This window comes from Lichenostomus cassidix, chromosome 4 (genome assembly GCF_008360975.1).
Source record: "Lichenostomus cassidix isolate B80296 chromosome 4, HeHo_3.0, whole genome shotgun sequence".
NCBI lineage: Eukaryota > Metazoa > Chordata > Aves > Passeriformes > Meliphagidae > Lichenostomus > Lichenostomus cassidix.
In genome coordinates, this window is record NC_139484.1 from 27,388,713 (window position 1) to 27,406,420 (window position 17,708).

General features: G+C 46.2%; 1 protein-coding gene across 1 annotated transcript; it reads right to left on the reverse strand.

The window, feature by feature from the left end:
- Positions 1-12,275: 12,275 nt before the first annotated feature.
- SPINK2 (serine peptidase inhibitor Kazal type 2) lies at positions 12,276-17,469 on the reverse strand. Its single transcript, XM_085058462.1, has 4 exons — positions 17,322-17,469; positions 16,848-16,885; positions 16,192-16,301; positions 12,276-12,439 (listed from the first exon to the last, which is right to left on the reverse strand). Exons 1-4 carry the CDS (start codon positions 17,368-17,370, stop codon positions 12,394-12,396), a joined length of 243 nt encoding a protein of 80 aa, XP_084914588.1. The 5' UTR covers positions 17,371-17,469; the 3' UTR covers positions 12,276-12,393.
- Between the last annotated feature and the right edge of the window lie 239 nt (positions 17,470-17,708).

The window sequence follows — 17,708 nt, forward strand, 5'->3', positions numbered from 1 at the left end:
TCTTAGTGCTCTTCTGACCTTTTCTGAAATCTTTTAGGCCCCATTGCTCCTTCTGGGAGAGGGTCGAAATACTGCTGGAGTTTATGCCTCACCTGATATGAAGACATCCTGTCCCCAGAGGATGCCTTTTGTCAGCAGAATTAGATTAAATAGAAACAAAATGCAGGGTGCATCCAGGCCCATCACAGAGACTTTTTTCCTGTTGAGAAGAAGTACAGCTGTTGTGATGTGCATTTGACAATTGTGCATAATACTGTGGCACTGCAGGGAGGAGTTGGGAGCTGCAGTCTGCATTCAGCACCTCACTCCTCTGGACCCCTCTTGCAGAGGCTTGAATATCATCCATATTGCTCCATGGCAAGATATTGTCTGAAGTCACTTTGCAGGGGGGGCACTGGACACACAGCTCATGCCCATCCTGGCCCAAATGCTGTCCCTTTAACACTGCATGGAGACAGAATGGAAAAAGAATATGAAAAGAAGAGGGGGAGAAGCAACTTCTCAAGCCATCAGAATAGAATGGGATATAATTTAGCTTTTCTAATTTGTTCATACTGCCTCCTTTTCATGCATGTGTCTCTCTTGAATTTTGCCACGTTTTTGTTCCTGACAATGAGGCTTAGCACCAGCATCCCTTGTCTGGGGATTAAGCAGAATTTTTTTTCTTTTTCTGAGTATGTGAATTGAAAAATATTCTTTCCAGAGACTCCACCCCAACCCAACTGTCAGAGAGCAAAAGCTTCCTGTCTCCCTCTGAACACCCCAATGCGAAGGAAAACCTCAAAAGCCATCTTCTCTTTTGTTTTCCAGCGTTTTTTTCCCCTGATGTGCTGGGGTTTTCTGGCTGCTAATCCAAAAATGTGGCTGGAAACAAGGCTTTACAGAATATTTTGGCTTCCATTCAGAGAGAAGTTTTTTAACCAGCCAGTACTGACTCACAGGACAACTCTTGCAGCTAACCAGATGAGATTTCTACCTCCATACCCCACTTGCCCCAAAACAGCGTAAGAGATTGGTTACTCCTCAGGGTGCAGTTAACAATTGCCTTTGTTGGACATCGCAACACACAAGAGCTTGACTGAGTCATTGTTCTTTTGATCAGTTTTTTCCCTAGGAGAACAGCAGCACTGGTTGCAGCCCAAGAGCCAGCAGCACACAGTGCTTACCCAAAGCGTGCCCTGGGCAGAGGGAAGAGGAGGTGGGCACAGGTGGCTCCTTGATGCTGGAGCAGGGCTGCCCACCCAGGCTCAACAACTGCCTCTTCTGCACTGTCCTTCATGGATTTTCCTTTGTTTTTAATGGGCAGGGTTCAGCCTGTCTCTCCTCAGCAGTAGAACGGATCCAGGCCAGATACTGATCAGATGTGACTTCCAGTAAGATCCCTGCCTTTGCTTTGTCTGTGAGATTCAGTTGTGTGGATGGAAACTGCAGTGTTTTATTATTCCTCCAGTTGTTCCAATACTTCTCCGAGAACAGTGTCATCTCATTGGCATTTCCATGTGCAATCTCTGCCTGGGGTACAGTCTTCCTCCCTACTCTCACTCTTACTAACCAGATTGTTTTGAAGTGACTAAACCGGGAGTTGATACGTGCAGTTCCTTGCCGGGAGGATTTTCAGCAGCGCTGCCGCTGCTTGTAGGCAGAGCGTGCTGCAGCACGCAGAGACAGCCGGCAGGGCATCACACGTGGGAGCTGCTGCCGTGCCCAGCCCAGGAAAGCGCGGGCTTGGCACCGGTGAGAGGCAGGGAGGAGGACAGAACAGACCTACAGATCCGCTCTCTACCCTGGGAGTGCCAGGGGTACAGGGGAGCCCTTCCACAGACTCGGATGGCTGTGCATTTTCTAGGTAGCAAGTCGGGGAGGTGGGAGGATGGAAAGTGCCTGCTGAAATGTGTTCTGTTCTGAATCTCTAGGCTGGAGCTGCCTGGTTTTGGAGGTCCTGAGCCAATAATCAATGATCAGTATTTGACTTCAAGTCAAATACTTCAAGGTCAATGAAGGGACTTTATCACATCCCGGAGGAGGGATAAGCTCTGTCCAAACACTTGCCTGCCACCATGTCCCTCTCAGTTGCAGCAGGAATGCTGTCCTGAAGACCTACTTTGAGGATCTTAGCAGGGTGAGCACAGGTGCCAACCATCCGGTGACTTTCCTCAGCCTTCAGCATGAGGGACAAGGACTGCATTTTCCCCTGTGCTGTCCCATGCCAGGGAGTCCACGGGTGCCTGGCCCTTGTGCCCCCCTCGTGGCAGTGGTGCCATGCAGTGGGCAGGCTATGGTTTCTGTCAGACCGGTTTGGGTGGGCACCTGCAGAGAGGTGACTCTGGTGCCACCAGCTGCTGGGGCATTGCCACAGGCGATGAGCAGGGTGGGCCATCTCTGTGGGACACACATCACAGCCCCTGTGGCACCTGTGGTTCCCTGTGGCACTGGCAGACGACCAGAATGACTTGCAGAGTGACAATGAACAGGGAAGGAATGTAATGGAAGCTCGCCCTCTGCTCCACCTGCTGGGTGTCAGGGAGTGACTTCAAAAGCCCTAAGCAATTAACTTTGAAATTTTTGTTCCCTTTAGCAATCCTTGCTAAAGAGGGCTCCTGGGAAGCTGACACTGACAAAGGATGCTCGCTGCCCACAGTCTTCTCTACACAGCTGGCCATGGGGACAGCTGAGTGAGCACAACAGAGGCACTCACAGATGCCTTCCTCATTGCTCTGACAGCCTCATCACCCCAGGGAGTGAGTCACCCTCAGCGGGGGCTGCTCCTGCTCCTGGGTGCTCCCCCCGCTCCAACTCTGGGGGCTCAATCACTCCACTGTCAGAGGGTCAGTTGTGTCTAGTGTGCCTGGCGGAGAGGCTCCAGGATGGAGGAGGATGTTCCTTGCCATCTTTCTTGGGTTACAGTGGCTGGGCTGGTGGATGGGGGTGCTTTCCAGGGAGCAGTATGGGAGCAGGGTGCAGTGCTGCACAGGCAAGCAGCTGGAGAGTGCTCAACCCATGGGAGAGCCCAGCAGGCTCAAACAAGCACAAACAGCCTAAGAAATCTGAGCTAAGGGAGCTGTACCTGCACCACTGCTTAGAGAAAGTCACACTCTTGTCACAGCATGTCTTTTAGCACCTTGTCCTGCTGGAAGGAAGTAGTCTGGGGGCCACCCAGGGCTGAGGGGGCTAGTTCCCATCAGCACTGAGGGCAGGTTCTGGAGGCTCCCTGCCAATCTGAGGCTGTTTGAAGCAGAAGGAAGGCTTCTGGCACTGGTTTGGGATTGCTCTCATGTTGCTCCAAGTGTCTATGTGCCGGTCTCTTGGCTGGCTGGTGCTACATACAGCCAGTCTGTCTGGCTTCTCTGGGTGGGTTTTTCTCCCTTCTTCAAAGGCTGTTTCTTGTCCCAGGCCTAGTCCTAGCCAGTAAGCTTTTCTCCAGGGAGGGCTTTATGTAGGGTCATGTCTCCTGTTTCTTAAGTCTATGGCCTGGCCACAGGAAGCCACGCTCAGTGGGGTGGGCACAGCAGGGCTGAGCTGAGGGAGCCCAGTGGAGAGCTGTGTACTCAACATCCTGCTCCTCCTGCTGTCCAGCACAGGCCTGTCTGCTTGGCAAGGGAACACTGGACCAGACTGTCAGGGGCTTCCAGAGCCTGCTTCCCTTGAAATACACTTCACTTAGCAGATATTCCTTTAGCAAGATACTAAGTCTAGCCTCTGCTGCCCAGGTGAATACCTGGTGAACAGGTGAATACCTGTTCTGCACATAGAAATGGATTTGCTGACTTGGGAGGCTGAGCTGGCTTAAAGTATCTGAGCTTAACTTAAAGTATCTGGCTGTAAAGGTAGCCTTGAGTTCTTATGACTTGATTGTTCCCAACTTGATTTCTCTCACCCTCCATTGTTGAGTTATGTCACTGGGAAACCTCTGCCAGCAGCAAAGAAAGAACAAACTTGCACCATCCAGGGTGAAAGTATTTCTCCAGGGCATCTGCCTTCTGTGTTGCAGCATTTTCTCTGAGCTAGATCTCTGCACAGCTTCAAAAGAAACAGTTCATGACGATGCTGTAGAGCACGTTCATCTGCTCTGGACCTTCTCTGGCCCAGGAGGAATCATGGCCAGAGGAGCTCTCTCTGGCTAAAAATGCCAGACCTTCAGTTTGCTGACCTTCAGTTAGCAGGGTGGAAGGACCGTGAAGTCTGGAAGAGAAGGAGCAGGTGGTGAGAAGGGGCTGACATATCTCCATATCAGCCATTCTGGATTGCACTCTGCTTGTCCTTAACTTGAAATTCATTCTCCCTCCCTTGGTGCCAGCAAAGGTCCCTGCAGCTCATGCATCTCACCCTGGTGCAGAGCTCAAAAGTGAGCTCTGGAGCTTGGCCACATTCATCCTGGTGTTCACAGCAACACACTTCTCAACCCTCTTCAGACTCAGAGATTAATTGCATAGCTAGAGAGCAAACCTGCATGCTTCAGGAAGAGTTGTGCCACATCATTATTCCCTGTGATGACCAGGGGTCTCCCAAGGGAACTTGTCCAGTTGTGTACTGCTGACCTTCTTCTGTGTCATGGTTTAACCCCAGTCTGCAACTAAGTACCATCAGGTGTTTGCTCACTCCCTCCCCCCCTGCTGGTATGGGGAGGAGTACTGGCAAAAAATAAAAAATTCACGGATTGAGATAAGAACAGTTTAATAATTCAAACAAAGCAAAATATAATAATAAAATACAACAATTCAACAAATAAATTTATATTAATAATAATAATAGTAGTAGTAGTAATGAAAAAAGCCAGACACAAAAGACAAGTAATGCACAATATAATTTCTCACCACATGTTGACCAATGCCCATCCCATCCCCATAGCAATCCCCATGCTTCCTGCCAAACACTCCATTTATGTACCAGGCATGATGCTCTACAGTATGGAATATCCCTGTGGCCAGTCCAGGTCAGCTGTCCTGACCATGCTCCCTCCCAGCTCCCTGTGCACCTGCTTGCTGGCAGAACATGGGAAACTGAAAAGTCCTTGACTTAGGGGAAGCACTACTGAGCAACAACTAAAACATAAGTTTGTCATCAACATTATTCTCACACTGAATCCGAAACACAGCACTGTGTCAGTTACTAAGAAGAAAATGAGCTACAGGATATCTTGATATGCAGTCCAGATATGTGTAGCTGATATATGTATCCCTTTTTCCAGGGATGACTGCAGGACATCCCAGGATAGAGAGTGAAGCTCAAAGATTCATGGTCTGTCCTTACCAGACTGCTGAGAGAGCTGGATGACTCACTGAAGATATGCCTCCCCATATTCCACATTAAACAGCTTTTGACATCAGATATGAACTCTTCACCTGCCAGGGGACAATTGCCATCATCATCCCTCCAGTCTGAAAGCCAAAGGGAAGCTGTCTTCTCATTGATCCAGGCCTTATATCCCTTGAAGAGATGACAAGGACACAGAAGAACCCTTCCCTGCTGAGATCACTGCTGAGCTTTATAACCAAGCCAAAAACTGACACAGCAGAACACAGGGGTTTGCTCTGTCTGCTCTGCAAGCTCTCTTTTTTTCTGGGAACGCATCACCCACAGCCCTGACAATGCACTGACACTTTTCTGTGTGCTCCCAGCCACTGGTCAGTCTGACAGCAGCGTCACCTCTTGGCATTAACTCCCATGGGAAGAGGAAGAAGCAGGGAAATGTTTAGGCTAGACCCCAACCAGTAGCTGACTGTAACTGCCCTGCCAGATGCAGACTCTAGGAAATTTCTTTCTGTGTGTGCCACCTCATCATAAACTATCTCCCCTTGCCACTGGGGTCTCATTTGCTGAAAAAGAGAAGAAGAGACATGCATTGAAACAAAGCTCAAATTTCAGAAGGAATTTGCCAAAACTTCTGGGTTTTACAGACAGGTGATTTTGGATGAAGAAACACAGTCCCAGAGTGACTCCACTCCTACAGACACAACTACTTGATAGGTACTGGATGTTACAATAATTCAGTAAGTTAAAGAAACAGGATGGGTACAAGGAGCTCATGTGTGTTTGCTCATTACTGAGCTGAGAGTGTTAACCCTTCTCTGTGCGATGTGTAATTACTGAGTTAGATCACTGGCTCTGCAGTGGGCTGTCAGCTTGGGTGGGTTACTGTCTTGCATGGGAAAGAGGAGATTTATGTGCTTTTGCAGTTTGATAGGCTTTAAGATAGCTAGTTCCCCAAGACTTAGTCCCGTTCGCAAGATTCTTTGATATCTGGCCGATTTGTCTAAAAATACCATTTATTTGACACAGAACATAACAAACATACAAACATAGAACAGATTGACACACATAAACACACAGTGAATACATAATTGCAACACTATAATAGCTAAAAATGCAATTATGGGGTAAAACCTTGCTTGAACAATAAAAATAGTTAAAAAAGCAAGAAATGCTTGCTTGAACTATAATGCAAGTTAAGAGATGCTTGCTTGAGCTAGCTGAAATGCAAATTAAGAAAGGTACCTATAAGTTAGCCGGAATAATACAATTTAGGAAACTCAATGATCTCACCAAATCCAGTTTTTGGAGCTGGAGATGCATCAGCGTCCTCACTCAATCCCAGGGAAGTAACCACAGGGCTGCGTCCAGACCCTGGGGAGAGGCTTACTTCACGCTCCTATGTCCATGTAGAAAGCTTCTACTTTTGCTGAGTTTTTCATGGTGTTTTATAGGGAAAAAGAGTGTGTATTTGTGGTCACTTGAAAATTCTTCACATTCTCTCAGTGTCTCACTCGGAGCTCCAGACGCCAGCATTGATAGTCTGGATTAAGCTATTGACTTAATCTGAGCCATCGATCTCGGCCAGCAATCAGGGAGAGAGAGAAGGGGGGGGGGGTTTGTCCTGCCACAGTTACCTACTCTTTGCAGCCTGTTTTGGATGAACATACTGCTTTCAGCCTGGCCACCCAACCCCTGACCATGTCCCCCTTTACTGGCCACCAGAACAGATCAGGGCTCCTGGTACATCTAAAGGCTGTCATGAGCTCAGTGGTCCCACAGCTCAGCTGGGTCATTGCGCATGGTCATGGAAAATATGAGCCATGGGGAAAATAAAATACACAAGGGGCCAGCTCCGGTCTCTGTCCCCAGCCTTCTGTTGAATTGGAAATCTTGGTGACCTGGGAGTGGGGACACACAGGAGAAACCTGGTGTGTAACTGCTCACAGCCTGCTGGTTTCTGCCAGGTGTTTCTCAGTCCTGCCATTTCTGAAAACCTGGAGGCTTTCTTGAGTCTCTGAGAGTATTTTATCTGTTGTGAATAAAGTAATCTTATCACTGCCTAATGGCAGACTGTTGACCCTAAACACTCATTTTATGATGTTTTCACCCAAGGAAATTGAATGCAAGAGATGGGAAGTTAAGCAGAAGACTCAGAGGCATTTTTCTGCTGTGCACCTACACACAGCACTCCAGATGACTAAGGTGCTTTCTCATAAGCAGTCAGACCTGTTGAGGTGGTGCTGGTGGTTCTGATAACACCTGACTTTGGGTAGCACAGGTGCTGGTTGCAAATGCACCAGCCTGTTGCTATTGCAAACTATAGAATAAATGATGTGGAAATGACCTCTCCAGGTCTCTAGTCCAAACTTCTAATCCAAGCAGGGCCCTCTAGATCAGGTAGCTTAGAATTGTGAGCAGCAGAATTGCAAATATCTTGAAGAGTATTGTTCCTAAAACCTCTATGTGTTCCTGTTTTAGTATTCCTCATGCGAAGTAATTTTTTGCTGGTATTTAATAAAAATTTTGCATGTATACAAGATGCCCATTCTAGCACATTATTAGTTATATGTGCGTTTTTAGCCTTACTGAAGCATGGCACAGTCTAAGGCAGTGTTTGACAGGGGACAACAAATGTTTCTTTTCCTCCTCATGAGCCCAAACAATTTTCATTTGAGAGCTAAAAATCTCCTTTTCTGAGTACTTTTTTAAAGGATATCCTTACTTCTCTGTGTAGGAGTGGAAAAAGCCCCCAAAATATGCAGGTTTTTCCTCTCTGGACTCAGTTACATAACAACAGGTGGTACTAGGAGATTACAGACCCATATGCCCAGAGTTTAGGAAATCTTTACTTTAGCTGATCCACGGAGATTAATTGCTTTTTGTCTTCTCTACTTAATTCTGACAGGAATACTATCTAGCTCTCAACTGTCAATACATGTAGTCAAGTTTTAAACTTTGATTATGGTTTCAGATCCCTAAATCCTCCTGGAGAAATTGGTTGGTCATGGCATGGATGGGTGCACTGTTTGCCATGGAAAAAACTGGGTGTGTGGTGGGACCCAGAGAGTGTTGGTGGCTGGTCACTGGTGGGGTTCCCCAGGGCTCGGTGTTGAGAACAGTTCTGTTTAATGTCTTTATCAGTGATCTGGCCAAGGGACTTGATGCACCCTCAGGGCAGAGGGCAACCTGATAGGGACAGCACCAGGGACGCAATTGCCTTGATTGTCAGGGTTTACATTTAGTAACACAGCTTAGTGAGACTTGGCAGCATTAGGTTTATGGCTGATGATCTTAAAAGTCTTTTCCAACCTAAATGATTCAATGATTCTTAGTAGATTAACTTAATCATTGATGTGACCTCCAATTCACAACCATTTCACTACAGCTTTGTGCAGTTCAGCTGTATTTATGTCTCCTACCATAGACCTAAGGGAGGCAGAAACACTGTGGGACAAAAAAAGCTATGAATCCCATGTAAATGCAAAGCTGATTTTTATAAATTCAGAGAGAAGCAAGCTAGTTGGAGTTTCCCAAATCTTATCAGAAGGTAAGAGTATGCATGCAGATAGCTATTGTACAACAGCCCCACAGTCTCCTACAGAAACCACTCCTCTTTTTAACAGATGCTCTTTAAATGAAGAGAGAGGGTTCACTTCAGGTGTCCATTTACAGACATCTGCAGATTGCTGGATGTCGCTGTTGAGCAGCTAGCAGAGTAATGAAAGCACCAGCTCTCAGTGGCAAGAAGGAATGACCTTTATTGTTTTGATTTCATCACATATATAGAGTTTTCAAAAGTCACCCAGATTGGTCAGTCAGAAGCCTTCCCCCAGGCCTGATTGGCCAGGCTTGCACCGTCCAAGTTCTGGGACACTGTTCCAATAACATCCAAACTTTATCTTTATTTATAAAACACAAGAAAACTCTCATGGGAAAAGCCTGTGCTAGCCACAGCTGGATATGTAAAATATTTGAAGGGGACTGGCAGATAAGAAAGGACTTCCGGGAAACGCAGGCCCTTCCAGGGCAGCAGTTTGGGGCTTGCTGCAATATCCCACAGAATCTACCGTGACACCCAATATTACTAGACAAGACCTCAGTCCCAGCCCTTTTCTCCGTTCCAGAGTGCTTCACAGTAGGATTTTCACTGGGGAAGCTGGGACAGACTAGCTTATGTAGGAACAGTTTTAGGTCAACTTGAAAAGCTTTTGCACCTAATATCAGGAAGAAATACTTAGAGCTGGTTAAAAGGTAAAATAAAACACATGTAGCAGATTCTTGCATAATTTCTCACCAGTTGACAGAAAAAGCACTTGAAAGGGTTAATTTTTCCTCAATGTAAAGATGAGACTCTGTCAAAGAAAAAATAGTTTTTTTCTGAGGTTATCTAGCTAAGAATTCCCTGTCCAGAAACCTACGCTACTTCTATAGATGTTTAGAGTTTAGAAAATGAAGCAGTTGCTACATGACCAGCTCCAAAATCGCAAAGCTAAGATAGAAGCCAACGCAATCCTACACATGGCAATGAATGCCACAGCTTCATCTCTGAGTCATCTGCCCACAGAATAACATTTCCACCAAATTCTGTACCATGGAGTCTCCTTCATCAAACATACTTGGATTCAATGATCAGGAAAAAGCAAGTTAACTTTGCCAAGTAAATGAGATTGACCTTGTATCAATTACTCTAATAATACAGTTGAAAAGAAACAGCTCCTAACAGAACATTCATGCATACAAATGATAATGATTAATGAAAAGCCTTTACTACACCCCCTACTGAGAACACAAAATGAGATTTAAAAGAAAACAAATGCTGCCGCCTAGAGAGCAAGGTTGAAATCCACAAATCCAACCCCTTCATTCTCTGTCTCCCACAGGTTTCAGACCATGGCTCTCCCTTCTGCTGTTGCTCATGGTCATGTGTCATCCAGGAGAGACTTCTCTCTTCCTCGAGATACCAATGTAGTCAGTACTAACCAGCTGCACCTCTGGCTGAGAAAGCCTTCATACCCTTCAAAGGATGCCTGAAGCAAGGGCCTGAGCACTTCCAAACTACCCATGGCTAAGCTGGGAGCTGAAGCCCAGCTGTCCCAGAAAACACACACACTGTGCCTGCTAAGCAACAGTGTGTGGAGTTCAGGGAACATTTTTTAACATGTTTCCTGGGCAATTTTAAAGCAATTAAAATTCCACAGGAAGGAGAGCTGGGAATTAAATCAGTTTAAAAAAAGCTCTTCTTGTAACTCAACCAGGGAAAAAGCCCAATTATCTCTACATCTCATTAGCAAAAGCCAGTAAGACATCTTCTGACCTTCCCTTATTCTATATGGATGGCTGAACATTCTCCTACCAGTGAGATTAGGACTGTGCTGATTCTGTGAAGCTAGAAAATATCATAAAATCCTAATCAATCAAAATATTGTCCAATCACCCGAGCTCCGACAGAAAAGAGATCCTTTCTTGATTCACCATCATGCCATCCAGCTAGCGAAACTCCTTCTTAGCCTCATACATGTGTAATAAGTTAATGGGAATGTTTGCTGTAAGGTTGTTGTCTAAAGATTATAGTAACATCCTTCTATGACACTATATTATGAATCATGCTATGAGGATGCTATTATTGTATGTTAATATTATGTTGTTCTAAATTATGCTGTGAAGCTGTGTCAGGGGAGGTTTAGGTTGGATATAAGAAAAGGTTCTTCACGCAGAGGGCAGTTGGGCACTCTCCTCAGGAAGCACCAAGACTGAGCTCAAGAAGTGTTTGGACAATGCTCTCAATATTGTCCTAAATGTAATGTACAGTTTTAACTAAAAACAACAACAGAAAGTTAAATCCATCATACTGAAATTCACCATCTTTTTGAGCTACAAAGCTTCATAAACACCACACTGGGGTACATTACTGTTTGGGGTTTTATTTTGCTTCCAGCCCTCCAGCTGTGCCATAAATGATATTTCTCCATCAGTGATGAGTCTTTCCTCAAAGAAAATGAAAACAGGCATGTGCTGGAAGGTAAGGACAGTTCTGACCCTTTAAAGGAACTGTAAGGCAAAAACATAATTGTTTTTCAAACACGAAGTCACTGACCTGAGACTGCTCCTCAGGCATGAAATGTGCTGTACATCTCTGCCTGCACTGCTGCTGCTCAGCAAAGCCTGACAAAGCCATTGTCTGGGGCCAAGGGTAGAGCAGGTGCTGCTTGGCTTGGATCAAAGGTAGAAGCCACCTGGGTATTAGCAAGCACTGCAGGACAACCCAAACACAGTTAATATCAACCAACACACAGAAAACAGGTGTTCAGTGGAACAGAAAGGAACAAACCTAAGAAATGTGCCCAAATCCATGGACAAGTAGGAGAGACCAAACCCTCCCTGTTGCAAGGCTCACCAGACCCACTCTGGACTGCACCCCTTCACAGGCATCTTGAGCTTTTCAATTTTGCTGTGATGTTTGCTGCAGGAGGTGGCTCTTGGGTGTCAACCAGGCTGGTGACATCACTGCCCCAGGGAGCAGAGCCCAGAGGGATGGGTACCTGGAGGGCAGTGCATTTCCCCTGCCCATGCCTCCAGCATTCCAAAACAGCCCTTACCTGCAGCAAGAACAGAGGGTGCCCAGGTCACTGCCTCTCACCAGCAGGACCTCACCTGCAGGTAGGGAGTCACGGGCAGAAGCTTGGTGCATGTCACCAGGTTTGGTAGCCACCACAGGAAACCTGTCCAGTGGCTCTCCAGGGGTCACTGGCACCTGTGGCCTCAGAATATCCCAGAAACAAAGCATTGCCTTCAGCAGGGATGCTGCGGCTTTCTCAATCCCAGGCAGGGCTGTGGGAATGGCACTTGATACCAATTCACTTCCTTCCTTGGAACATTCAATCCCTTCTCTGGACAACTGACCTACTGGTACAGTCAGGACAACTCTTTGTTATGATCCATCTTTCATAAGAAAATTAATCCGGGTTCAGGTTATAACTGTACTATGGATATGTTTATAAACACTGGTTTTAATACAGAAATGATACTTTAAATACGCAAGCTTGTTTATTAAGACAGGCTACATAGAAGGTACATTTAAGGCACTGGTTTCATTTGGACTGTAAGCGACACTCTTATTTTCTTGAAAAGTGGCCATCTGTCATATCAGCAAACTCCCTCTCGGACAATTTTTACATTCCTGTGGTGTTCACTGCAAACAGAAGAAAAATATATTAGAAGAGGAACACTACACTTGAATTTTACAGACACATTTTATAAAGTGGACTCTCCCATGTCTTTCTATGTGTTCAATTAAATGCAGTGATGCATTAATTGCATCAGTTACTGTAAGCATTACCACAAAGTAGCCATGATGCAAAAATTTATGAATCACATGCACAGAGTGAGTAACCACAGGCTTTGTTACCTATAAAAACCTGATAAAGCCGTCTGCAAATCTGAGAGCTATCAAACCACATGACAAGTCTCACCAGGAGGACTAACATGTCTGTTACAAAGCACTAACACAAGTTAAACTTTGTAGTCTCTGAGGCGTGAACCAGTTCTAATGCTTACAAAATTTCTACCTTTTACATGGGAATTCAGTGGGAAGGGTGTGTATCCTGATGCACCTCTGCATCTGAGGCTTCACTAAATTTTGAATGTGTGGTTCTCTGAACGATGGAATCTTCTTAAAGGAGATTTTAGACAAGTATCCCTTACTTTGGGAATGCTGGTTGGTTTTTTTTTTAAGTCCTATACATAGTATTTTGGGGTGCTTCATTTACAAATCTCAATTTACCAGGCAAGGGCAGATCGAAAAAGAAAGTAATAGAATGCAAATTGTCCTAGATCATCAGTTTGTTTCCTTATCTTAATAGAACCAAGTTGGTTTACTCCTCATGAAATTCACTTATGTTTATCCAAAAGCAGGGTTAATCTGTACCAATAGTTTTACCAGAGGTCTTTTAACCAGAAGGCAGTGGAGCAGATTAGGAATATGGAAGGCAAAATCAAGGCCAGGGGACATAAAACACTTGTAAAGACATAAGGAAAAGTTCTGGCTGAAGGACAGCCCTTACACTAAACCCCGCAGAAGCAGCTCAAACTGCTTCATCTGTTTCTAAAGAGCAGGTGTTACTGTCAGACTAGGTTTATACTAAAATCAGATATTGTCACTGCTACTGGACACTGAGTGTGGAAGAGACCTGGGAGTTGCATTTGAGCACCCACTTAAGAATGGATTAAATCTAAGCTTTAAAAGAAAAAAAAATAGGGAGGAAAACCAACTTTGGTCTTCCAGTTAAAGGGCTTCACTGCAGAACCAGGATGGGCAGGGTTTGTGCTACATCTTTGCTCCAGCTGTCTCATGTTATCATGGATCAACCACAGCAATCTCTTGATTCACACAGGGCTCTCCAGGTGCCCACACAGTCTTGCATGGCTAAAAGAGCTCATGGACAGTACTGTCTTGGCCATCAGGGAAGTACAACTCCCTCTAAAAAGTCCCTTCATGGGCTGGAATAAACCTGCAATTTGACTGTTGAGAATCACTCCAAGTTAACTGAGAAGTGACTGTTCTGTAATTTACTACTGGATGTGTCCATACATCTGTTTTTCTATCACCCCATGACTATTTCAGCAACTGGTCATGCAGCTCGCTAAACAGGGCAGAAAAATCTCATTGTTCTGTCCTCCTAAGAAGTAGGAGTAAGTCCTCTAAGAAGTAGACTGTACCTTAAGATTACTTGGAGTGGAATGACCATTGCTTAAGACTATGAACTGTTTTTCAGAGCTGAAATTCTTCCAATAAAGCAAAGTGTTTTATCCGTGCTGTGTTCATGCCAAGTCAAACACTTGAGAACAACAACTCCAGACTGAACTAGAAGGCCCTCAAACATGCCAACTGCTGAACTATAAAAGAAAAACAATCAGGGCAGTATCTGACCATCCTGTGCCACTTCAGACCAAAATACACGTTTCTGAGCATGTAAGAAGGCAGCAAAAAAAAGATGGTTAAGACAAAATTCTATCTTGTGTGTCTAATTGGATTTAATCCCATGTATTACACAAAACATGTACTTTACATCTTATACTGAGGAGATGTAAGTCCCATCACTAGTTACTTAAGGAATTAGCTAAGGAGTTGAAATAAGCAGCAGATTTGACCGGAGAACCCTTTGTTCTATGTGCAATGCTGTATTCAGGAATCTGCCATGCATCCACCATCTGAAATTGAGGCATCATGCCTAAAAAATCAGAAAAATGCCTCTATCTCCACAATATGGATTTGCACTCTCTATGGATAATACTTAGCATTTCTCTTTGTCTTTTATTGTACTAATTTCATTCCATTTCTCCAGATCCCTGGGAATTTTGAAAATGTCCTGCACATATCATCATATCTATGCCATTTTGCAATTTTTATTATATAAAATGTAATAGCTCTTTCCAATGTAAAATGATGATCACTGCATTTGAACCCAGCATTTCAAACTCCTGTGACTTCATCCTTTAACAATGTCAGCTGAATAACTATTTGTCTGCTTATGTGAATGTCAAGTGGAGATAATGTAAAATGCTTTATTAATGTCATGCAGCAATACTTCTATTTCCTTCTACTCTGTTTGGCCAGTTATCGTGCCAAAAACCTAAATTTCATGGATTTGATTGGATTATTTCTGACAAATCTGTATCTGCTTTGCTTACTTTCTTCTTTACCTCTGGCTATGTACAAAGCCAATAGCTTAATAATTTACTCCAACATCATTCTAGTCAGGAAAGATGGGTAGGCTCCTAATACATAACATGCCATAACCTCTTCCCTTTTAAGATTTTACTGTGTGTGAATTTTGGTTCCTTTTTCCTCCCAAACTGGAGGTTTGCTGATTTTCTTTGCAATGTGGGTTTGCTTGGGTAGCTTGTGCTGTGCTCTGGTGAAAGTGTTACCAAATTCTATGGATCTGTGTGACACACTTCAGCACTTTCTTACAATATTACCTTGAAAGTTCTTTGACACCTTTGACACTTTCCTTATTCTGGCCTATGTTCCCTGTGTCTTGGTCATTTGAATTTTGTAAATCATCTGGTCAGAATTAATCTTTCCTCTGCCCCAAAGTCAGAAACACATTTCAGCCTTCCCTTTCTTGAGATCTATCTGTTCACAGTTTTGGACATTCCCCTCACTGCCATTCTGTTACTCACTTCTACCCTCTGCTGGAAACAGAAAACCTTTTATTTCATAAATATAAGTTGCCTTTTACTATCAAAATTCTACTCACAACAGTTCCTCTCAGTTTGTACTGAGAGACTGCTCTATAAATGTTTCCAGTCAATTGTAATCGGGAGTAAAAATGCTTATTATATACTGATTTTCTGTGTTTTCAATTTGTTTTTAAAATTCATTAAATTATTAGAAGAATAAAATTAGAAGAATAAAGAATAAAATACTCTCTCTCAAATGTCAGGCAGTCCTTCTCTTGACTTTTAGACAACCTGAAGGCAAAACAGTATTTTTTCCTAACATTTAGCATTCTTACTCTTCTTTGTGAAAGGAAGTACAGGAGATTGGATCTTGAACATAAACATTTTGTATTTAAAGTTGCAGTTTCGGTGGGATCTTTCATGTTTACTGATGGAGAGTGTGGAAGGGTCTGGCATTATATTTAATGGTAGCACGGCATTGTATGAACATGACAGGCAACCTCCTCTAAGATGCTCCTCCTCAGGAATTACTAACGCGAATATTCGGTACATCCAGCAGACTGAATGCAATTTAAGCCATTCACAGGTATCACGATAAAATCTGTTGCAGAGGATTCACAGCTGAGAGGACCCTTCTGAAACTGCAGTGCAACAGTGTGAATGATCCAAAGCCAATAAATGATCTATCAGATACCTGGGATGTCAGGGTGAATATTCTGCTTGCATATAGGGAAGGCAAGGACAGAACTGAGTGGCTACCTGTTAGCAAGGCAGAGCACACACTCGTTTCCGTAGGTCTCTCCATCAGTGCCACAAACGGGATGGTAGTCCCTTGGACATAAATACGAACCATAACTGGCGCAGTCAGGCTAAGGAAGACAGGTACAAAAGAAGTTATAGCATTTGAAACAGGTTTCTGCTCAGCTTCTGAAGAATACTGGCATGCACAGAAAAAAGGTGTCCAACAGGAGCTGGCACAGCATTTTAACGTCACATTATCTTTCATGCTCCTATGGGAATTTATCACATGAGGTTTGACTCCTACTGCCCGGCACGAATTAGCTGTGGTGTCAGGACATAAGTGTGCCACACAACGCAGCCCTTCCGTCCGACCGACCTCTGAGCAGCAGCGGGACACACGGACAGCGAGTCCCCACGAAGGGCACTGCACACGGAGACGGGAAAAGATGGGAATGGCCAGGGCTCGTGTGCTGCGGGGCAGCAGCCTGCCGGGCGCCTCAGCTGTGGGGAGAGACCCCTTGTCAGCGCCGGGGCTGCGGGGCCAGGGCAGGCACAGAGCCCAGCGTGGGCCCGTGGCTGTGGGGAAGGGGCTGCCCGGCAGCGGGAGGCCTGGCTGGAGGCAGAGAGGGCAGCGGGGCTGTCCTTCCCGGGGCGACGGGGCAGGTGGCACTCACCGCGTAGCTGGCCATGGCGCCAGGACACGAGACAAGGCCTGTGGAGAGCAAGCGGCGTTAACGGCGCCGGTCCAGGCACGGATCGCCCCGACCTCCCCGGGACAGCCCTAGCCGTTACCGACCAGGCGCTGACCCGGCCCGGCACCCTCCTACCCATCTCTGTCCGGCCCTGGGACACCCTGACCAGCCGCTGCTCGATCCCGGCATCCCCCGGCCAGCCGCTCTCTCGTCCCGGTCCTGTCCCCGACCGGCTGCCGTCCGGCACCATCCTGTGCCGGTTCCCCGCCCTGCCTCCGGACGGCTGATACCCAGCCCCGGCTTAGATTCCGCTGCCACACCACTGAGCCAGCCGGGGCACGGTACCGGTTCCCAGGATGCCCTTCCCTGGGACGGGACCGGCCCGTCTCCCACTTCTCCGGCACCGGCTCCCCTCCCCTCCCCCGAGCGGCAGTGCCCCGGCGCGGTGCGCGGTACCGGCGAGGAGGACGGGCAGCAGCAGCAGGAGCGCAAGCGGCCGCGCCATGTCGCCAACTGAGGAGCGGCGGCAGCGGGTGCGCTCGGGGCGCAATGGCCGCGGCGCGGGAGCCAACGGGGGGCGCGGGGCGGAACGGGGCGGCTCGGGCGGCGGCACGGGCGGCAGCGGGAGCGGCAGCGGGGGACGCTCACCGCTGGGATGCCACGGTGGGACCCGAGGTTCCGCACTGCAGGAGCCTCCCCAGGAAAACTTTCCCGTCAAAGCTGTGCAGATGGGCAGCACGGTTAATGAAGGGGAGGCCATCCGTAATTTCAGCGTTTCACAGGCTTCTCTGCTTGACTTCAGCTCATTAGGGTTGTGCTTTGATGGAAAATGCCTTGGGCAAT

Coding starts and splice junctions, on each gene's coding strand:
- SPINK2 (XM_085058462.1), bottom strand. CDS start 17,370: ATGGCGCGGCCGCTTGCGCTCCTGCTGCTGCTGCCCGTCCTCCTCGCC. Junction 16,302..16,847: donor GCGCCATGGCCAGCTACGCG/GTGAGTGCCACC, acceptor TGTCTTCCTTAG/CCTGACTGCGCCAGTTATGG. Junction 12,440..16,191: donor GTGCTCTGCCTTGCTAACAG/GTAGCCACTCAG, acceptor TTCTGTTTGCAG/TGAACACCACAGGAATGTAA.